Raw genomic sequence first — 23680 nt, 5'->3', positions numbered from 1 at the left:
AAACGGGTGAATCACAACCCTAGGAGGGTTTACTCAGAAGCAAGCCCCATTGCCAGCAACCGAGCTTACTCCCAGATCACGCTTTTATTCTTTGCATGAAAATCAGTGGGGTTTAACAGCGCTTAACATGGTTACCTACACTGCTTCCGCAAAACTAGGTCTTATGTTTAATGTCAATAATCGAGCCCAGCGGCCCAGGCCAGCTTAGATGTGTGTGTGGGGGTAATTTCCCCCCCACATGATGAACTCTGTTTGTGCGTGCCCACAGAGAGGGCTCTGAGTGCCACCTCTGGCATCCGTGCCATAGGTTCGCCATCACTGCACTATATGAACACTGGAATCCTTGGACAGAAATTTGCATCCCAGTGGCTGACTACAACCTCTTACCAGCAGAGGGTGCTCTGGTTTTATCATTATTTCAATTTCTAGACCACAGTGCAACAAACCTCCTAATTGGGAGTTTTCTGCTACAGTGCAGTATGTCCTCTCAGATGAAGCTTTAATCTGTAGCCCTGTAAATTCATGCTCCATTATGCCACCATATGCTTTGATTTTCCTTGAAAATGCTGCGGTAATCTTAGCATTTCGTTCTGGAATTGCAGCTCAGTGTGCTTGATGGTGTATTGTTTTCTTCTTGCGGCTTTGAAAGATTACATCTTGACAAGTCTCTGAACAAGTTTATTTGCTGTGTGCCTTTGAAGGAGATTGTTAATGTCACAAGAAGACTGACATCAATAATGATAGTGTGATGAATTTCAGTAGATGGGCAGAACACAGGGACATAACAAGGCTCTGTCAAAAGTTGTATTTTTATTTAAGGGTGACATGTTGGTCAAAACAAAACCCAAATTGTTGGAGTGTGATTCCTCACAACCTTAGAGTAACATGTTATCACGAGTCCTCTTAAGTAACCTGTTAGCCAGAGACCAAAGCCTGTTATGTATTTGTGCTGTGACCTGTGGTGAGTGTCCATTCCCTTTGGGGCAAAGTTTTTGTTATGGACACCTTTCCTCCCTCCCAAACTCACCATTCTGCAGATCTGATAAGCTTCACTTGTAAAAAACAGTGGAGGGGGAAACAGAGAATGAACTCGTAAAAAGGCTACGGCGTGGAGCTTCAGGGAAGACAGAGAGGCAAGGGAATTGTCCAAAAGAGACCTCACAGGCAAATGAAGTCGTTTCGAAAATGTTTCGCTAGAGAATCATTTTAAAAGTGCATTCATTTAAAACATTTTGAGGCTGCAAATGAAACATTCTGGGTAAAAACAATGTGGAACTCCATGGGGGAAATGTTTTTATTTCCTGCCTTAAAATATTTTAAAGCGTCTGTGCAGAAAAGGCCATACACAGTATTCCAAATGCTGTCACACAATAGACAACACAAAGGCACTGGCTTATTTATTTACTGTCCCTTTCCTAACAATTCCCAACCTTTAGGTTTTTTAATTGCCACTGCATGCTGAGCTAACTTGGAAAGCATTTTTAAAGCTAGGATATGAAGCATGTGGTAATGCAAACCTTGCAGAATATGAATTGGCATGGCTTTAGCCAAGTTCTGCCTTGCCCAGTCTGCCCCTGGGAAATCATTGAAAATCAGGAATTTTTATTCCGATGTCCATTCTTTTGGAACTTTCTACAGGGAATCTCATTTGCCCATTTTGTTGCTTCCTCATCCAGTTTGGAGCGATCCTAGTTCTTCGCAGGCTGTCTTGAATTTCCTCAATCTCTGTAATTGGAGGTAGATTTGAATTGAGTAGCACCTTAAGAGGCCAACAAGATTTTAGGGGTATAACCTTTTGAGTCAAAGAACTGTTTGTCAGATACATCTTGCTTATGCCCTGAAAATTCCATTGGTTTCTATGGGGCCACTGGATTCCAGCTGTTCTACAGCAGGCCAACATGGCTACCCTCTGAAACTAGCTCATAGGGTTGTGACAGGGATCCCTTGGGGGGCGCATATCCAGCTGGTCCTCTGCCAGCTGCATTGGCTTCAGGTGGAGCATCAAACCAGATTCAAGGTTTGGGTAGTAACCATCAAAGCCCGATGGTCTGGGACCTTCATATCAGCAGAACCACCTCTCCATACACCCTTTCCAGAGAGTGCTATATTTGGCGAACAAGTTACTGATGATTCCTGGCCCAAAAGTTTAGGTGCAGAAGGAGAAAGAGGGGTTTAGTTTTACTAATAATAAAGGTCTTCTCCTTTTCCTCCATTATTTTTCTTGGGGAGATGGCAACCATAAAGCTGCTGACCAAAGAAATCATGCAGGCCTCAAGATCTATTCTTTTACTGTTACTAGGCAAGCTTGACAACCCTGAAGAATGCCCCTTGTTCACAATTATACCGAATGTGCAAACTAAACTGTTTTCGAGGTCTTACTGTCCCCAAAAAGATACCTTGAAGTTGCCCTTTTCCTGAGACAAGAGAAAGAAACATGAATATGTTTAGGCTCTTTGTCTAGGAAAAGGGGCAACAAAGAACAATACAGATAAGAAGGAAACAGGGCTCTAGTTCACACAACGTCAAAGGACGAAATGCTGACATCTTCCAATAAGGATTTTAGACAACCCCAATTGTTTTGGAGAAAAGGAAAATCTCCACCTTTTTGTATGATTGAACCAGGGACTTCCTGTGGGCATTTTGGGGTGTATTCTTTTCTGCCATTTTGATGTAACCTGTCTTTATACCATAAAAGTAAGAACGCACTGCCATTTTGTGTGGCTCCCTTGATACTGTCTAGCCCGTTGTTGGCCGAATAAAATTCTCTTTGATTTTATTCTGTATCGGCTTGAGCTTCTTTTAAGCTTATTTAGTTTTAACCCGTTACTTCATGGTAACAAAAGTGGTCTGGCTGCCCTCGACCAGGGCCAGGGCAGCCCTGGCTCCAATCTGTCCAATGAAAGCAGGGTCCTGCAGGATTTAGTACAGTCCTACAGGGCCTACAAGACAGAACTGTTCTGCCAGGTTTATGGTTGATGACAGCAATGGTATTCCATCTGTTTGGCCTCCACATCCTGTTCTCCCTTTTCCTTCCCTTTCCGCCTATCCTTTGTCTCCCCCTTAGACTAGTATGAGAGTTTGGGGATAGTTGATTTTGATTACTCTCCTCTCAAGTGGATTTTTTCCCCATACCTGTTGAGAATGTACAAATTTTTATTGGATTTTATTGTGTTTCGTTATTTTGAAGTTATATGACGTCATGAGCCCATATGGGGAAGGGCTCTCATAAATTTGAATAAATAAATTGTCTGAACAAAGTGAAAGAACATTGTGCCTGTTGCTTTGAATCTCTCTGAGAGAGAACTGTTTTTTTAAAATGCTGGGGAAACCCTGGGCTGGCAACGTGGAGATTCCTATGCAAATCCTGAACAGAATTAAAGCCAAGTTCATGGAAGTCAGTGAGCTTTGGAAGGTGTAACTCTGCTTAGGGCTGCATGGCTAACAATGCTTTTGGATGTTACAGATCCGTGCCTGCCCTTGCTATTAATGACACAACACTAGGAGGGAGGGGAGGGGGCTGTCATCTGGTAGTGGCCCACCTACCCTGGGGCTGATGGGGAGGGTTGGCTGCGATTTCTGGGTATCTGTGCTTATTGAAGGTAAATGCCAACCAAGTGACTGCAAACTGAGCTCTAGTTAAGAGCAGCAACCACTTTCTGTCACTTTTGAAAGAGATACTTGGAGCAGGCCGGCATTTGCTTGCGCACAGCCAGACAGAATTGCGAATTTAGGGCAGCCGCCTATCTTTGAATTAAAGCCAAGCGGCTTTATTCTGTAGCAGAGCTCTTTCCCTGCCGTAGCATTCATCAAGAGCAGCTTGAGTTTAATATCTTGGAACATGTGGGTCAGTGAGACATATGTGCCCAGCGCTTGCTAGCGCATACATGGGAGGTATCGACCACCAGGCATAAACTTGGCAAAATAGTAGTCACGCATAGCATTTAGGCAGCTATCTTCCCCCCTCAGTACTATGCTTTACTATAGCTTCCCATATGGAACCTGCAATACTTACAACAACCTTGCAAGGTAGATTGACATTCTTCCCATATTGCAAAATGAGGGGCTGAGGCTCCGAGCGGTTTGCCTCATGTCACTTAGTGAACTTATATCAGAGGGACTTCTTTGGTCTCTTGAGAACTGCAGCACTACTTGTTTGTGTTCACATCTTACTAAAAACATGAGAAGAGTCCTGATGTATTAGACCATTAGTCCATCTAGTCCAGCTTCCTGTCTCACACAGTGGCCAGCCAGTTCCTCTGGAGGTCCAGCAATGGCATATAGAAGCTGAGGCCTTCTGCTGATGTTGCCTTCTGGTATTCACAGGTCTACCACCTCCTGAACTGGTTTGTTTTAGAGGGTAGCTGTGTTGGTCTTCAGTAGAACAGTTAGATTCTAGTCCAGTAGCATCTTAGAGACCAGTGAAGGGAGATTTGACACTTGAAAACTTACACCCTGAAACTCCTGTTGGTCTCTAAGGTGATAACAGATTTTAATTCGGATGTGGTGGTTCCCTTTGGTCACTCTGGTTAGCCACTGATGGATCTGTCCACCACAAACCTATCTCTTTTCAAGCAAAAAACAACAACGCAAAACTGTACCAAGAATGTCACAAATCTGTTTTTATGAATTCTCCACTATTGCATTTAACAAATAAAATATTTAAAGCCACCTGACTTACAGTTGTTGGGATTTTCCAAGTGTCTGTCACAACTCAGTTATAAAAGGGTTAACTGTTTGTGTGTAAACAAGTTGCTGAAGTCACTGTTTGAATCCCCCCTGAGAATAAGGCAGAGCTTACTTTGAGGTCAGCATTAAACCAATCAGGCACAAAGCAGAAGGAAGAGAGAACTTGAATCCACATCTCACAAACAGTATTCTAACCATACACTCAAATGGTCACGCAGAAGAAAAGACACACCATGAAGTATTTGGAATCCTGCACAGCTCAGGCTTAGAAAACACGTGAAACTCCCTTCTGCTGAATCAGACCTGTGGTCTAACAAGGACAATGTTGTCTACTCGGACTGGCAGCTGCTGTCCATGGTCTTGGGTAGAGTTGTTCCACATCACTGACTACCTGATCTTTCTAACTGGAGAAGCCAAGGATTACAACTGAGACTCTGTAGTTACCAAGCAGATGTTTTATCACAGAGCCATAGTCACTCCCCTGAGGAGAATGTATTCTGCAGAAGTCTAGGCTAGGAAACTAAACATTGTTTTCCCCCAGCAAATACATCCTGGACATCATATTCCTAGCTCTTACCTTGATGTACCCTCTGCGGGCGTTTTGCTGCCATTTGCCAGCATGGAGCTCCATTTACTATTATGATTTGTTTATAGAATGGTTCTAAGGTTGGACTGTAAATAATGGAAGAGTTAGCTCTCTGGCAACATTACTAGACGGAGTTACAGCTCTTTACTTACACTGATATCAAGCAAACTATGAACTAATCGATGCAACACTGAGCTTTTATTCCTTTTGTTAGTTACCAAACTTAGATGCTGGCGGTTGTAATCACAGCATCAGTCAAGGTGACACAGATACTAATTCAGATCTAAAGAATAAAAGCACTTTCCCAGATTAGCACAGCTCTAATGTCTGGTTCCATCAACAAGTTTTGTACAGACAGTTAAACAACCATTTAACTTTCAGAAAGAAGTGAAATGAATCTGGGGGTAATTGCAGTTTAGCTTGAAATTCAGGGGCATTCTGTCTGACATTAAGGCGGCATTCAGAAACCTGGAGATGCTACAATTAAACACCAATGAGACACAAATACAAACTCTTCACACCTCCTGCCTTTTGACTGAATGTTCCTGGCTAGATGAAGTTCCAGTTCATGGTGATGCCTGCAAAAATCGATGTTTGTGTCCTTCCACAATCCAGAACTCTGAATTTCTGTTTAATCCCAGTTTAGAATTCTGGTTTGTGTGTGTGGCTTAACCAAACTCACCATTCACCATTTGGATGTCACAGTGGTTTGAAGTTTGATCAAGTCAGGATGTGTTCAGTTAAGATAGGTAAGGGTTTCAAGTCTGGCTTGGGACAATGTCTGGGAAAGGCAGAGTTTGAGGAGAGTAGGGTGCTCAGTGGGAAAGTTTCTTCCCTAGGAGAAACAGAAGTCCTAGAACATCCATTCTCTGTATCCACTCTAGGACTTCTATTTCTTGGGATTCAACCACCCTTTGGTCTACCATTTCCTCCAGGGGTCTAATATCTGTCCTCTGGAGATTAGTAGTGTAACTTGGCCCTTGCTTGAGGTTGGCAACCATAAAGATGGGAGAAGCAATGGGTGACTGCAAACACAACAGCAAGGTGTTATAGAACAATACAATCTATAATCTGTCTCAGAAAAAGATGTTAGTAGGGTTGTATATTCCCTCATCACAAAACTCAGCATGCCAGACCATCTTTGTTGTAGAATGCTCTCCCTGGGTCCTAGTGCCTACCTAGCCCTGGTCCCCTCCCAATCCATTTGAAAGTAAAAAATACATAAACCATAAATGCTCTTTATATGTACCATGTTCAATAATGCACAAAATAATGGATTTGACCAAGACAGTGCATAAAAACTAATTATAATTTTCATATTCATTCAGGACTGTATTCTCATGAGGAAGCATGCACTTTTCTTGACTGCTGAACCTCAACTGACTGTACTAACATCTTTATCTGAGACACAGTATAGCATACCAGAATTCTACTATCTCAGCTACTATATGCTGTAAACCAGCAGAGTGCAGTCTTAAAAAGAGTGTAATTGCAGTTAGAATTGCACTGTAAATCTGTTACCTCCTACAGTGCAATTCTAAGCACACTTTTCTGGGAGTAAGCTTCATTGAATCAACTTGAATAGGATGAGGGGTGGATCTCCATCACCAAGAGTTTCAGCACTTCCTGATTTGCTACCAGTTCTGGTATTGTGATTTGAACAAACCATACAGTCTGACCTGGAGAAGCTTTCATGTCTATTTTAAAATTGTGAGTGCTGTTGTGTGTGGGTGTGCTCCCCTGTGGAAATGTCACAAGTGTCAAATGTAAAAGTGCCAGTGCTCTTGACTTCAAACACACTAGACTGTGACTCTAATGGACTTCTCCTGTTATTTCCTTGACAGAATCTCTTCAGCTTCTTCAGACACATTTAATTTAAATCCAGGAGTGTGGCTGCGTTTCCAACAGATTTCGGTCTTTCCCTAAAAACCCAGTTTATTATCGTTTGATATTAGTCCCTCTTCCTTTCGGTAAAGGTTTTAAGGTAAAGTAACCAAAACCCATCAGTTGTTTGAAATATATATATATATTCCCTGCAGTCAGAGTAGTCTGTTGTAGAGGTGGCCTGGTGGACCTTCTAAAACAGAGGGGTGAGGCCTTGGTTATAGATTGCCTGAACAAGGTGGGGATATTTTAGGGTGGAGCCTAAGGTGGGTGGAGTCTGGGGAAGGGGCGGAGCTCAGAAGAGATGTGATGTCATAAAATGTGCCCTCTGAAGCCATTATTTTCTTCAGGGAAACTGATCTGTCGCCTAAAGATCAGTTGTAATTTCAGGAGATCTCCAGGCCCCACCTGGAAGTTGACATCCCCTACCTCAGTGGTTGTGTCACCTTTCCATCTTCCAAGCAGAGGCAAGGCTGCTTAGAGTTTAAGGAGTAGACACAACTACAACATTACATTTGTTCTTTTGTAATTAGCCACAGCCTTTAAGCACTATTTGCCACCCTGCTGTATGGTGACCACATTTTTGTAGCACTTACCCGGGGAAAGTATTTTACAACCCTGTTCTTCTCAGCCAAAGCTGAGCTATTTGCCCAAAAGGTATGACATCCATGGTTGAACAGAGATCTAACATTCCTTTCCTGTGTCCTGGACACTAAATGCTTTCCAGAAGTCCACAAGGTTTTGATGAATATAAACACCATGAATTCATCCTGGATTGGGTGCCATTTTTGCCCTCTGTAATGCCAGGGATTGACCTTCTGTATGCCAAACAGATGCTGTATTGCTGAGCCACAACCTACCTCGCTATCTGACCCAATCGCAGGCTGCAGAGAGACCAGGGCAATAGTGGTTTTCTTGCCTTCCCCTTGACATTCAAGTCTCATTTCACACTTGTAAGTCTTCAGATACATGTAGAAATGATCCCTTTTGTGTTCTGCACTAATTACACAGGGGGAAACAATTTGATTTGTTTTTGTTTTTTTAAAGCAAATGCTGTGTCAGGAAAAGAATGTGATTAATGGTTATTTAACAGCTGTCTTCGTGGTATCAATTGCTAAGTCATTCATGAAGAACAAAGATTCAATGATTTTTTGGGGGGACCTAAATTAATCTTTCATGACAGGGCCCCTGGGCTTTGTCACTGCTAGCATCTGGCCGTCTCACTGGGAGGGAGAAGGAAGACTCGAAAAGTACTGCCAGCACTTAATGCTTTAGCAATGCATAGAGCCTGATTCATAAAGCTGACATGCAGAAAATATTTGCATGAAGACATAACATTTTAATGGTCTGAACACATCCTTGGTATATGTGTGCTACCTTTTGTCCTGCAGCAGGCTCTGAATAAATTGTTTTCCAGCAGTTCAAGGCAGGCTCAGGTGTGGTGAGCACCTATTGGCTTGTCCCTGTGATGTCACCCACCCTCCCTCCCAAAGCCTGGAACAATTTTTTATGAACTCAAGGCACATCATAAGAGAATATTGGAAATAAATACATGCAGGTAAAGCAAGCAGTGGAACTGAATTCGTGCTACCAGTGGAGAACCTGCTAGAAACCTGCTGTTAAATATGTTACATCTGACTTCACCTTTCGCTTTCCGGCAATAATTCAGTATGGTTTCGTAAAACATATTCTTTGCCTTGTAGGCATCCTTTTTTAATGGTTTGTTTTATTTCTGCTTTGAGTTTACAGCATAATACAATCTGGAGTTCTTAGCACCAATGGGCTGCTTATTATACCAGAGAATGCTTGTTAACTCTATGTAGTCTGGAATGTCTAGTAAGTTGGATTTGATTGCATCCTCTGTCCTGTACATCTATGAAGGACTGCAGAGTCCCATTGGGGCTTCGATGTGGTATAACGTCACCCTCAAAAGCAGCCATTTCCTCCATTTGAACTGAAATCTGTCGCCTGCAGATCAGTTATCATCCCAAAAGATCTACGGGAGGTTGATCCCAAAAGATCCTTGGAGGTTGTCTACTCCACGCATCTACCTCACCTGCCTGGACAGGACATAGTCTTCATGATACACACTATTTTGTGTGAGAGAATATCTTAACCAGAGACAGCCAGTGTGGTATAGGGCTTGCCTTAAGGAGGTGGGTTTGATTCCTCACTCCTCCACATGAAACCTACTGGGCCAGTGACAGTTCTCTCAAAACCATCTCAGCTGCACCTACCTCACAAGATGCCTGTTGAAAGGAGAAGGGAATGTAATTGTAAGTTGCTTTGAGACCCTTTCAGGCAAAGAAAAGGAGGTTATAAAACCTACTCTTCTTCTTAATCCCATTGTAGCACTTAAACATAGCTTTTGACATATGAAAATACCACTATAAGCTTGATATGTGGAAGAGCTTGTTTATTGCAGATATCTGTGCATTTCAGATGCGGCAAAGAATGTAAAACTAGGGTTGCTTTCGCTTGATTATGAGATGTGTATATTGCGGTACTGTTACGGTCGGCAGACTTTATAGACCAAGAGGTCCTGTTTTAGCAGGATTTTGGAAATCATCTATGAATTGTGACTTTACAAGTTACAAAGGATACAAATGAGGCCTCAGTTATGGGGAGGGGAACGGAAGGACTTTGTAAGTCGCCTTGAGTCTCCTTACAGACAGAAAGGTGGAGTATAAATTCAAATTCCTCCTCCTTTTTCTCTTCCTCCTCCTTCTGGTGCAGTGGTCAAGACAGGTGGATTCTAATCTGAAGAACTGGGTTTGATTCCCCACTCCTCCACCTGAGTGGCAGAGGCTTATCTGATGAACCAGATGTGTTTCCGCACTCCTACATTCCTGCTGGGTGATCTTGGGCTAGTCACAGTTCTTCAGGACTCTGTCAGCCTTACCTACCTCACAAGGTGTCTGTTGTGGGGAAAGGAAGGAAAAGGAGCTTGTAGGCCACCTTGAGTCTCCTTACAGGAGAGAATGGTGGGGTATAAATCCAAACTCTTCTTCTTCTTGTCCTACTGCAGACCACCATGACTAGGCTACTCTCTGAAACCATAACCTAAAGTGGTGACTGCCACCCACACATTTGGAAGTACTCTAATCAACAATAGTCCACATTTTAAAAAAGAAATGTACTACCTAGTTGGTCATCTACTAATATCAGCTTCTACACATTAGTCAAAACATTTGAAAGCAATGAATCAATCTAGCCGCCCTACCTAAAACATATGGTGCAAGAGAATGAGGAAGTAAAACACCAGGTGGTGGAACTTGTGCCTCAAGACTGCACATGGAAGATTCAAGATGTTGAATGTTCAATATACTGTTGACGACTTTCATGGCTGGAATCATGGTGTCACATGCCTCTGAAGATGCCAGCCATGGATGAAGATGCCAGCCATGGATGCAGGCAAAACTACCAGACCACAGACACACAGCCCGGAAAACCTACAATATGGTTTGCATATTTATTGTTATTTTTAGGGAGGAGTCTGGCCGCTCCCTCCTTTTTGGGGTGGTTTTAAAGGAATTGGATTATGGGACACCATTATTATTGTTACTGTTTTTGACCGCTGTTTAAATGGTTTAAATGGTTTTTAATGGATTTTAGTGTATATGGTCACTATTGTGACCCTTGTTATATATTGTATACAGATAGTGTTGTGCACTGCCCAGAGCCCCTTGGGGATTGGGCAGTCTATAAATCTAAATAATAAAAAATAAATAAATAAATACAACAGCCTTTTGAAAGTTTGTTTGCATCCAAAAAAAATCCCATGCAAATAAAACATTGACACAGCAATTCACCTCTCCCTGCTTGCTGGTTTTCTCCTTGCAGGGAGTTGTTCACAATGAGGAACATTCCAAAGGGGGACCTTCCATGTGCCATCTGAAATGGCACGTCTATACTGCCATTTGACACCTCTACCACCTGATTTCCTTGCTAAGCCCTAGAAGCTCTTTCCTGAAAACTTTTGACACTTGCTTGCGGCATAGGGCGTTTTCCCCAAGCAGCTGAGAATGTTGACTGACTTCTCTTTTCACGCTTTGAAATTTAACAATTTCTTTCTTCTTTGGCAGTAAGGGAGTTAGTTGATACCGCATTTGGGTAAGATACGGGAGACGTTATTCAAGGAACACTTCAGTAATATTTCATAATGCATTATTTTTGTGATTTATTAATAACTGTACTTGACAAAGTCTTGTTTACTATTTAGACAGCTACTGTACGAGCCCCTACTTAAAATACTTAAAAAGAGACCTAAATCTGAAAAAAAGAGATGATAATTAAATAGGTACAAAACAAACGAACAAAAAGAATACAAGACAATAAAGCAGCTTCCCGGAAAATGAGCCTGCGTCGATCAAAGCCAAAGCTGGGAACAAGCACCATAAGAAGATAATTCTTTTAATCTTTGGACATTATAACAAAAGACAGAAATTACAAAGCAAAATTCTTCTGACTGCTTCTATTTAAGAAAACCAGCATGAAAACATAACTGTCGCTATGACTAACACAAGATTTTGCGGGGGGATTGATTAAAAGATGTCAATAGATTTTCTGTGTTTTTTTCAAAGTCTGGGTGCTAAAAATGAACAAGAATCTTGAGGCACCTTAAACTGCCCCCAGCATCAGCCATCTAGAGCAGTGGTTCCCAACCAGGGTTCCGTGGTTCATTAGAGCAGTGATTCCCAACCAGGGTTCCCAACCATGAGCATGTACCAGGGGTACCATCACAATGCTACCGTCTGCCTCCTCCCACCGGAATCAAATGGATTTTGAAGGGGGAGGAGGTTGGAAGCCTCATGGGCTCCCTTTAAACAACATTGAAAAACAGCATTGTTTTATTTGCCTAAATTCGGTGTGCATTGGGGGCGGGGGGGGGATTAAATTTAAAGGGAGTTCTCCCTTTAAATCCCCCCAATCCATGTCGAATTTAGGCAAACAACCCGGCTATCAATGCTGTTTTCCCTCCCCTCCCCTTGCTTGCCACTTCCCCCACCTACAGGCCAAAAACCTACAGGGGAAAAAACCCTTAAAATGCAAAAAAAAAAATCAAATGAACCTCAAGGGTACCCTGAGATATGAAGAGTACCAATGTCAAGGGTACCAACGTCGAAAAGGTTGGGAAACACTAGTCTAGAGTCTTGGAGTGATCCCTGACGCCTTGGAGGCTCAGGTCATACATGTTGCTCACCTGAGTTTTTGCCACCTTTGCCAGACTGACCCAGCCACAGTGACCCATGTGACAGTCACCTCTAGATTGGATTACTGCAACTCGCTTTATGCAGGGAAAACACTTTTGAACCTCTCTTGCCTTGAAAACCATACAGGATCACCAGGCATCAGTTGCAACTTGATGGCATTTTCTGTTGGTAATCTCTCTGGTAAGAGATAGCAGTGTAAGCAGAGTGCACGAAGGCAAAGCACAGGGAGCATCCCCAGGCAAGCGTGTGTGCTGGCACAAGGAGAGTCATTTGACTAATAAAGAGGAGTCTTTATTAGTGGACTCCATTCTGGATAGAAAAGTGGAGAGTTAGGGTCACTATTCTAATCTACCTGGCTAGTTGGGGATGGATGCATCCTGCATCCCTCTGCACACATGGTGCAAGATGGAAGGTGCGGGTAAGAAAGAGAGAGGGTAGGAGCAGAAAGGAAGGAAGTCCCTAAGAGTAGCATTCTACACATCAAAGGGATAGTGTCAGCATGATAGAGAAAAGGTATCAGTGTCTTCTTGACTCTCTAGCTAGCTGACTCACTGGTAAGACCCCATCTGCCTCGGAGGGAGGAAACAGCGTACGCTCCTTCACTTCCAACATTTTCTACTACCAACCCTACCTGTTTCATTGGTACAGGTAACTCTGTCTAGGATTGCACAGTTTACCTACAATTTTTAGATAAGGGTCACCACAAAATGTCTGAGAATTGCATACAACTCTTGATGCTCATCGGTTTCATTCCTGAACCAATGTACTGGAATGCTTCTAGTGGTGTCTCGGTTCTGTCTCCTCGCCATGACGACTGTATATGGCTATTTCAGTTGGGAGGAATGTTATAAATTAGATTCATTTTACATAGTGAATGTTTTTTTATATTGTAATAATTGAGTCTTATATATTTAATTGGCTCTTAATGGTTTATGTATAATTTATTGTTGCAAGTCACCTTGAGCCCCGCATGGGCAGGAAAAGGGTGGAGTAGAAGTTGAATAAAATATTCATTTAGCCTTGAAAACTCTCTTTGCGTCATGGTCCGTAGCCCTAATTGATAAAGGAGTCGGTGAATTAAACTCCATATGCTGAGAAAAGTCTACGTGATCTAGCGCTGCCTCCATTTTCAGCTGTAAGTAAGGCAGACCTGGGCATTATACGGCCCGCAGGCCACATCCGGCCCGCCGGATGACCCTGACTGGCCCCTGCTTTAGAAGAACCCATTGTCAAAATGGTGGCCGGGAGAAGCGGCGCGAGACTGGGATTATAAAAAAAAAAGCCTCTCGGTCATTCACGCGCGTGTGCGCACTTCCCCCTCTTGGGAGCCCCGCCTTCTTACGCAGGCGCGGTGTCAGGAACAGATGGGGAGGATCACGAGAGAGTTTAAAAAAGCTGTAGTTCTCTCCCCACCCTCAGAGCCCCGCCACATTGCGCAAGCGCCGTGAGAGGAAAAGGTGGGGAGGGTGGCGAGAGCGAGTGACTGTTGCTATGCGAATGCCGCCGAAGGGCAAGGAGAGGGAAGGGCTGACCTGAGCACGCCCCCTCTGGACAATATTTTCTGTTTCTTATGCGGCCCCATGGAAAAAATAATTGCCCACCCCTGAAGTAAGGCATCACACCAGAATAGAATCTTGAACCTGGGTCTCCCCAGGTCTAGATGATCAGGTCTGCATCATCTAGACCTGATGCAGAAGCAGAGGTTTATGCCTATATCAGTCCAATTCAGCCAGAATAAGTCTTTGATTTGGTTCCAAGTCACCCCAGGGTCAACAGAGTTTGCTACCTATTCTGCCGTTTGTTAACAAGTTGGTGTTTTTGAATTGTAATGGCAACAATAACCTGCAGGTGGCGGAGAGGACAGACAAAGATAGTTACATGCTAAAATCCAATAGAATTTTTTTTTTTTGCTGATTATTTCTATTAGAATTAAAGAACATGATTTATTGAGTACTTTTCTAGTGAAAAAGGAGAAGAGCACAGAAGGGGAATGGGAATACGCAGTACAGGAAAGAATAAAAATAGCTGGGCCTGTATTCCTTCTGAACAGGTTAAAAATGATTCCATAGTATTAATTTATTTTCTTTCTAAATCGCACTAGTCATGCTCAATCCAAATGAGAGGAATGTACTAAGAGACTGGGTTTTTTAATTAAACCCAAAGCAGAGGGAGAAATTCCTACCACCCCTTTTTTATCCTCATCATCCAATTAGATGTAGCCTGAAAATCAATATCTTCGCATAGCATACTGCTCGTTTCCTGCTAAGAAAAGTATCTTATCAGCTCCAACACCTAGCTGTGTTTCATAGCTACATCTTCCACAGTTCCCCCAAGACTGAAGTTAGTTGAATGTACATTAAAGCAATGAAATATTCGTATAATGAAGTCTGGAGTAGACAAGGGGAAAAACACCACTTAGCCAAAAATGTGCACGTCCATTAAATATTGAACAGTGTATTCCGCTGCGGCTGCTGTTCACCTGTTATAGTTGGAACAAGACAGAAAACTGCCAACTCTTGAGTGGAAAATCAGTCCACTGGAAAGAGGAAAACAGGATTTGAAGGGAGCTCTGTTCTCTTCTCACCCTGCTCTCTTGAAAGCACAGCGTGGTGCGGTGGTTAAGAGCAGCAGACTCCAGTCTGGAGAACTGGGATTGATTCCCTACTCCCCCACCTGAGCGGTGGACTCTGGAGAACCGCTCCTACACATGATGTTTACACATGAGGGTGACCTTGGCCTACTCACAGCTCTCTCAGAATTCTCTTGGCCCCACCTGCCCCACTGCTGTGGGGAGTGGGGAGGCAACTGTAGGCTATTTTGAGACTCCTTCAAGGTAAAGAGAAATGTGGGGGATATAAACCCCCAAAGTCTTTTAAATTGGGTTCTTACAAACAGGAGAATGAGGTAACGGTGAGGCAGAAGAACGCTGGTGGTGTTACTTAGATATTTACAACTTAATTTTCTCCCCAATTTTCCTTCCAAAGCAGCATAAGATAACTTTTTGTCCTCTATTTTATCCCCCCGGCAACAACAACCCTGTGAGGTAGATTGGGCTGAGAGAAAATGACTAGCTTAAGGTCACTTGGCAAAGCTACCCTGACAGAGTTGGGGATTTGAAACCTGGTCTGTCTAGCAGGACCGGAGCAAGGGGGAACTGCGCCCGGAGCACGCATGCGCCCCACTCCCCCGCAATGCCCCCTCCATGCGCTCGCACCAGCGTGCACCTGGTGTATCAGGCGTGCACCTGGTGTATCAGGCACCCCTGCCCCCTTGGCGCTATGCCACTGCTCTCTATTCCAACACTATAACCTCTACTCCACACTACACCAAATTAAAACAGTTGGGAATCCCTACTTCAAAACATAAAAGAAGCATTCAGGTATATGCTTTTCACACCTGCTACTTTTATAGTCCGCCTTTCCCACTGAGGCAGACCATGCAATTGAAATCAATGAAGTAAGAGCTATACGGAGCACATGGTCCACAAACCACCTAAGCTGACTTGCAAATTAAAGATTAGGACACTATAAGCAATTTCACTACACACAATAAAGCAGTATTCATGCATAAAGCGGTGAAACAAAATGAATTACAAAATGAGAGACACCCTGAGATGGTACATGCAACAAACTATAACCTCTTCAAATTACAAAGACATTGACTATGACTCTGTCCCCTGCTTCCAAAGAGCTTGAAGTGCATATTTTCCCCCTCCTATGTTTTGTCCCCATGACAACCTTGCAAGGTAGGATGAACCAAGAGAAAGTGATTTGTCCAAAGACACCTAATAATTTCCCTAGAAGAGGGAATAACATTTAAAACAGAAGTAATTTAAAAATACAGGCAACAAGTCATAAATAGCAATTAAAACAGAAATAATTTTAAAATATAGGCAACAAAATTGGCTGAACATAACATCCCACCACCCCCAGTGTATCTGGCTTGGGTTAAGAGACTCGTCCTGCCGTTGTATATTTCCCAGCGTGTGCAGCCCCAATTCAGATTGGGATTTTGTCCCATGAGAAAGGGGGTGGGGCTTAGATCTCTCCCCTTGCTGTTTTCTCAACCCTAACTGGTCTTGTTGTCATGATATGGTGGGCCCAGGCTAGCCTGATCTCATCAGATCTCAGAAGCAAAGAAGTGTCAGTTCTGGCTAGTGCTTGGATGGGAGACCATTAAATATCTCTTGCCTTGGAAACGCCATCAGGGTTGGCTGAAATGTGACAGCACTTTACACACACAAATGGTCTTATTTGCACTCTTGTGGGCTCAATGTCATGTTGGTGAGGGAGCAAGCTTGTTTTCTGCGGCTCCAGAGACTAGGACCAGGAGTAAGGTGAAGGAAAAGAAATAAGGCTGTTCGATGGTGGAATGCACTACCTCAGAGTGTGGTGGAGTCTCCTTCTTTGGAGGTTTTTAAAGAGAGGCTTGATAGCCTTCTATCAGGAGTGCTTTGATTATGTGTTCCTGCATTGCAGGGGGTTGGACTTGATGGCCCTTGGAGTCTCTTCCAACTCTATGATTCTATTGCCTAGTTACTCTATACCACTCTGCAAACACTGGCTTCTCCTTCTCACGTTTTGCTCTTTGACCTCTTCCTAAAACACCTTCATCAATACTACGCCAAGGGTTTTTAAAATTTCAGTTACCTTCTAATCAATTGTTCCACTAGGTTGGATATTTTGCCTCATTATGTTTTGATATTGATCTTTCTAGATGCTGCTTGCTTTTTAAAAAAGCAATCAACTTTGATGGATTTAGAAAAGCCCTCTAGGATCACACTGTTAGCAGATCTATGTATATTTTTCCAGTGGTTTTAGGATATACAATTCTTGCTGGTTATTTGATTTTAGGATTTGGCTGGAGTTCATTGCAGGGGTCCCCAATCTTTTTGAGCTTGTGGGTACATCTGGAATTCTGACATGGCATGGTGGGCTCGGCTACAAAATGGCTGTCAGAAAATGGATGCTGCGCAACGTGGAGCTAGCCACTAAATGGCTGCCGTGGCTTAACTATAGCAACACTGTGTAGATCCTTTTGGTGTGGTAGCAGCTGCTGCCAAAGCAACATTACAAAAATATGTACAGCCAATCAAATCTCCAACAGCCAAACAGATGCCTTGCTGGGGAAAAAACCATACTCAGCCCCACCCACTTCCTAAAAACACCTGGCAGACACTAGAATCAGAAACCCTTAATGGAATTTAAAAAAAAACAACAAAAATAGGACTAGTTAGACCAGGGGTAGGGAACCTTTAACACTCAAAGAGCCATTTGGACCCGTTTTCCATGGGAAAAGAAAACACTTGGAGCCGCAAATAATTGTTGACATTTAAAATAAAGATAACACTATATATATAGGGATTTTTTTAACCTTTTACTCCGCTCATTCTGAGAAGCGCATGGATGCGCCCGCCCTGCTGCCTGCTGGGCGGGCAAGGATGAAGCCGGCAGCTCGGCCTCACCAGCCGCCAGGAAAGCACCCGCCCCGCTCCAACGGTGAAAGGGGAAGCCCGCGGCACGGCCCAGCCGACCGTGGGCAGTTGGTGCACCCACCCTGCTGCCTGCCGGGCAGGCAAGGATGGGGCCGGCGGCTCGGCTCGTGGAGCCACAGTGCAAGGGCAGAAGAGCCGCATGCGGCTCTTGAGCCGCAGGTTCCCTACCCCTGAGTTAGACCTTTTTGCCTAAAAACAAAATTGGAATATAAATCTTGGTGAGTACTAGAAAAGGTGTTGGTCAGTGCCATTATGGCCCGGGGCACTATGGTATCCAATTCCTGCCCCAGCCCCCATGAAGAAGAAGAAGAAGGAGAAGAAGAAGAAGAAGAAGAAGAGGAAGAAGAAGAAGAGGAAGAAGAAGAAGAAGAAGAGGAGGAGGAGGAGGAGGAGGAGGAGGAGTTTGGATTTATATTCCACCTTTCTCTCCTGTAAGGAGACTCAAGGTGGCTTACAAGCTCCTTTCCCTTCCTCTCCCCACAACAGACACCTTGTGAGGTCGGTGGGGCTAAGAGAGTTCTGAAGAACTTTGACTATTATTATTATTATGGTAGATTTCACAGCTGCCAGTTCTTTAGCTGGTTGTTGGCCATTACAATTTGAGCCTCACCCAGAGGCCTAGGAAGTTGTAATATATCGATGTAGTATTCATGCGGATCCCAGTAGGGCTGCCTTCTGAATCTGACAGATGCTAATTTTGTTGACTTGAAGATGTTTCAAGTGCTCCCTTATTGTTTTCAGGATGGCGCCCAGGGTGTTGATTACCACTTATTTGATGTGCTATATCGTCCATCCCCAAAAGGCTCTGGGCAGTGTACAAAATAAAACACTTGAAAGTCATAAATAGCAATTAAAACAGAAGTAATTTAAAAATACCGGCAACAAAATTGGCAAGGCGACTGCCCCCCACCAAATCAGCGACTGCCCCCCACCAAAGCCCGGTTAAACAACTCCATTTTATTTTATTTTTAATTATTCAATTTATATCCTGTCCTTCCCCATAGGGCTCAGGGCGGAGAATAACAACCACATAGACAACAAAGCATAAATAATCATAATCAAAACAGCAAAAGCATCAATAAACATAACATCATGAAAAAATCAATGGAACTGTGGAACTGTCCAAGGTATGGTGGAACTGTCCAAGGTCCTGCAGGGCCCTGACAGCTGGATGGAGAGTGTTCCACCAGGCAGGGGCCAGGGCTGTAAAGGCCCTGGCCTGGGCAGAGGCCAAAGTCACCGAGCAGAAATATAGGCATGCAGTAACACATCTGGTTCACCAGATAAGTGGGGGAATCAAACCCAGTTCTCCAGATTAGAATCCACCTGCTCTTAACCACTACACCACGCTGGCTTTGCCCTCTGTAGACTCCACCTCCAAATCTCCAGAAATTGTCCCATTCTCCATTTTATTGAGGATTTTTTTTAGTACTATGAATTGATAGCATTCCAAAGTGTCATGGGCATATCTGGTACAGAGTCACAGTTTAAACAACTCAGACCACCAATAAGGAAACGAAGAAGCTCAACTGGCTCCTTTCCCCCAGTTCCTAATTCATGGCAGAGAAGATATCGAGTGAATAATTATAAGGCTGAAAGAGATCTCTGCTTTTTTTCAAATTTCAAAGCAACTGTGCCTTTTGATCAGAGCAACGTGGAGGAAGGAAGGAAAGGCAGAGGTGTTTACATTTTTCCTCCCACCCCTGCATAATGTATCATATTTAAACTTGGATCATCTCTAGAAAGAGCCAAATGCTGCTTAGGTTAGATGAGAATAGTAACAGTGGGGTCCCTCCCCCTTGGAACAGATATGCTGAAAAACAGCATAGATGTATCACTTGCACTTGACAGCTATTTGATCCTCCCCATTCGACAATGTACATTCCTGTCAACTGAAGACACACTCCATTCATTTCACGAGTTGGCTCAAGCCCACCCGAGCTTCTGCTACAGTAACAGTGCAATCCATCCTGTAGAGAAATCCTAGTGATTTTGTGAAAACGTTTGCACTGAGCACAGATGGGGATAAATCTGCACAGCAGGGCTGCATCGTGATACAGGCGGACATTATTCTAAGCCCAATGACGACAGGGGCAGCCCTGTTTTGGCGTGCAGCGTGAATGGTTAACAGCGCGATGATCCCATACAGACTTTTTAACCCCATCGCAATGAATGGGTTTAGGCTGGAGAAACGCTCTTTAGGATTACGGTGCCGGCTCTTTTATTTGCCACTTCGTTTTCCCCCCTGTAAAATCTCTGCAACCCCCCCTCCCCCCCACCTGTGCTGCTCGACAGCTGCCATTTAAATGAAGGGGCGCGCAGAAAAGAAAGAGTTTACCCCCACTCCTCTTCCCTGCAAAAACCGCAGCCCCCGATAGAAATCGGAGCCTCCCCACATGCTGTTTTTTTTTTTTTAAATCGAGACTCGGATCTAGCGTCACGTCTGTTCCCTGAACTGGGATCAGCTTAGGGGCCGAGAGGCGCCGTCCAGGCTTGTCTCCCCAAAGTCAATCGGCCTGCCAGCCGCCATCCCGTCCAGCTCCGGCTAAGGCGCTCCCCCAAAGCGTCGTCTGCGGGACTTTGCCTGGAGCGTCCTCCTGCTCGTCCAACTTGGGAGGAGGCCGCCTTGGAGCCCGTGGGCTCTCCTTCCACCAGCCCTGCGCGCAACCAACTTGGGAGGAGGCCGCCTTTGCTTTGCGCGCAGGGTTGGACGTGCAGCAGAAGGCGGTAGAGGCGGCGAGAGGATTGGCCAGGCAAATCCGCCGCCCTCCCCGTCGTCCGGGCTCCGATCTGCCCACCCCAGCGCGCCTCGGCTCCGCCCCGCCGCCCAGGAGCATGCCGCGGCGGCACCACCGGTGCAGGCGGGCGGCGTCGGAAGCGCAGCGCAACAGCAGCGGAGGCGCCGCCATGCCGGGGCCCCTGTCCGTGGTGCCCGTGGGGTGGCTCCTGCTGTGCTGGGCGGCGGGCTGCGGGGCGACCGTCCGGCGCCTGCCCTCCTTCGGCGGCCACGTGGCGGAGAACCGTCCGGCGGGCACGCGGGTGAGCGGCCTGAGCGTGCCGCTGACCCGGCTGGGGCGGGAGCCGTGGTGCGCCCAGGTGCGAGGGCGCCGCTGGCAGCTGCGCTTGCTGGGCGAGGGCCAGGCGCACTTCCAGGCGGCGCTGCACGCCCGCTCGGGCCGGGTGTGGCTGCGCACCAGGCGGCCCCTGGACCGCGAGGCGCGCGCCCACTACGCCCTGCGCCTGGCCCTCTGCTGCAAGCCCTGCCCCGGCCCCGATCCCGGCGCGCCCTCCGAGCTGGCCGCCCTGGACGTGGCCGTGCTGGACGCCAACGACAACGCGCCCCGCTTCGCGCCCGGCCCGGCGGGGGCGGCGGAGATCCGCGTGGCCGAGACGCTGGCGCTGCGGGCGGCGGTGTGGCAGGCGCGGGCGCACGACCCGGACGCGGGCGCCAACGCCGAGCTGCGCTACTTCGCCCGCCCGCCCAGCGCCCACTTCTTCGTGGTGCCGCGCAGCGGGCGCGTCGTGCTGGTGCGCTCCCTCCTGCGCCGCCGCGCCCCCATCCCGCTGCGCCTCTTCGCCCGCGACCGCGGACGGCCCGCCCTGCTCAGCGCCCCCCTCGAGCTCCGCGTCCTGCCGCAGCCCGTCCGCCTGCCCCGCCGCCAGCCCCCCCACCGACGCCGACGCCGCAGCCCCCCCGAGCCGCCGCTGGCCCTCGCCCTCCCCGAGGACGCACGGCCGGGCACCCTCCTGGCCACGCTGGCACCCGCCGCTCGCTTCCCCGCGGCGCGCTTCGAGCTGGTCTCGCCCCCGCCCGACGTGGCCCCCGTGCGCCTGGACGCCGACACCGGCGAGGTCACTCTGGCCCGCCCCCTCGACAGGGAGAGCCAGCCCCGGTGGGAGATCATCTGCCGCGTGCAGGAGAGGACAGGTAAGGGGTGGGTGCACAGGAATCCCTCGCTTGCCACCCTGGCTGACCTTGGGAATCGCTCTGGGCCAGCCTGAAACTTCCCTTCCATAAAATCCCCCTGTTTGGTCTTCCATAGAGTTGGTAGACCAAACCCTACAAGGGTTGCTGTAGGTCCACTGTGACTTCAGGCCCCCCTGAAATAGCTGGTTGGGGGTGTCTTCCTAGTTCCGTTGGGATCAGCCACAATTTAACAACTTTGTCTGTTGGCTGTTGTGGGCTTTCCGGGCTGTGTGGCCCAGTCTGGTAGATCTTGTTCCTAACATTTCACCTGCATCTGTGGCTGGCATCTTCAGAGGTGTATGACAGAGAGAAGTGTGTAACACACTGTGTCCGTGGCCCGGAAAGTCCACAACAACCAGTTGAGTCTGGCCATGAAAGCCTTTGGTGAAACTTTGTGTTTGGAACTGCACCCCAACCTACTTGGAAAGGACAGGGCACAGATAGTAAGCACATGCCCTCAAGTCACAATCAACTAGTTGGCATGCCTAAAGGGAACTTTCGAGGCAAGTGAGAAACAGAGGAGATTTCCCTTTTCCTTCCTCTGTAGAGTTTGTCCTGGTGGCCTTCCTTCCTTCCCAGTAGTGACCTTGTTAGCTTCTCAGATCTGACAAGGTCTGGCTATATCCCATCACCTTTCTTCTCTTGGTCATGTAGCTTGTTCATAAACTGAAAATACTTTAGAGTCTCCAGACTTTCCAGTAGCCAGTTATGCCCCTGTTCTTGCTGTGGAATGGGACTCTGAAAAGAAGATGCGTGGTTGAGGTGAACCTTTGCATGGAAGCAGAAGTCATGTGGTTCTAGGGAAGCCATTGTGGGCTTGTCTGTGCTGCAAATTTATATCTTGCCATAAGTCAGCTGTGACTGAATGGAACACGCACCCGGTACCGATTTCTTCCCACCTCCACCCTATAAATTGTGGTTTCCTGAGGGAACTGAGAATGGGCACCGCAACTGAAGAAGGATATTGACAAGCTGGAATGGCTCCAGAGAAGGGCGACCAAAATGGTAAAAGGTCTGGAGTCCATGCCCTATGACCGTGGAGGCGAACCTTTGGCACTCCAGATGTTATGGACTACAAGAGCCCTTCGGGGGTGGGCGGTTTATAAATTTGATATATAAATAAATAAAATAAATAAATTCCCATCAGCCCCTGCCAATTGGCCATGCTGGCAGGGGCTGATGGGAATTGTAGTCCATAACATCTGGAGTGCCAAAGGTTCGCCACCACTGCCCTATGAGGAGAGACTTAGGGAGCTGGGGATGTTTCGTTTGGTGAAGAGGAGGTTAAGAGTTTACATGATAGCCATGTTTAGATATCTGAAGGGATGTCAGGTTGGTGAGGGAGCAAGCTTGTTTTCTGCTGCTCTAGAAACTAGGACCGGGAGTAATGGGTTCAGGTTAAGGAAAAGAGATTCCACCTAAACATCAGGAAAAACTTCCTGACAGGAAGGGCTGTTAGACAGAGGAATGCACTACCTTCTTTGGAGGTTTTTAAAGAGAAGCTGGATGGCCATCTGTCAGGAGTGTTTTGATTGTGTGTTCCTCCATGGCAGGTGGTTGGACTTGATGGCTCTTGGGTCTCTCTTCCAACTCTATGGTTCTATGATTCAGTATTGGAGATTCCATATCTCCCTTGGACAACGGCACTCCCTCAGATCCAGTGGGAATGGGGAATGGCTATGAAACCTGGTGAAGTCAGTAGTGTGGATGGTCACCTGGCGCTCACCTGTGCACCTTCCAGACATGCTGTACGCTCAGAACATAGTCATACAGGCATTACTTTTGCGGTGTCACCTGTTGCTTCTGTGTGATTGCTTCCTATCTCACTGTGATAATATACATCCTGCAGA

The 23680-nt window shown here is 46.1% G+C and overlaps 1 protein-coding gene across 1 annotated transcript in view; it reads left to right on the top strand.

Moving 5' to 3' along the window:
- The first annotated feature begins 20770 nt into the window (after positions 1 to 20770).
- The window catches only part of LOC125443768 (neural-cadherin-like), a 109001-nt gene continuing 106091 nt past the window's right edge, over positions 20771 to 23680 (top strand). Inside the window, exon 1 of the mRNA XM_048516077.1 lies at positions 20771 to 21791. Within this exon, the coding sequence (XP_048372034.1) occupies positions 20771 to 21791 (1021 nt within the window). The remainder of the gene's footprint in view (positions 21792 to 23680) is intronic.

This window comes from Sphaerodactylus townsendi, linkage group LG14 (assembly GCF_021028975.2).
Source record: "Sphaerodactylus townsendi isolate TG3544 linkage group LG14, MPM_Stown_v2.3, whole genome shotgun sequence".
NCBI classification, from domain to species: Eukaryota; Metazoa; Chordata; class Lepidosauria; order Squamata; family Sphaerodactylidae; genus Sphaerodactylus; species Sphaerodactylus townsendi.
This window is presented reverse-complemented; position numbering and strand designations above follow the sequence as displayed.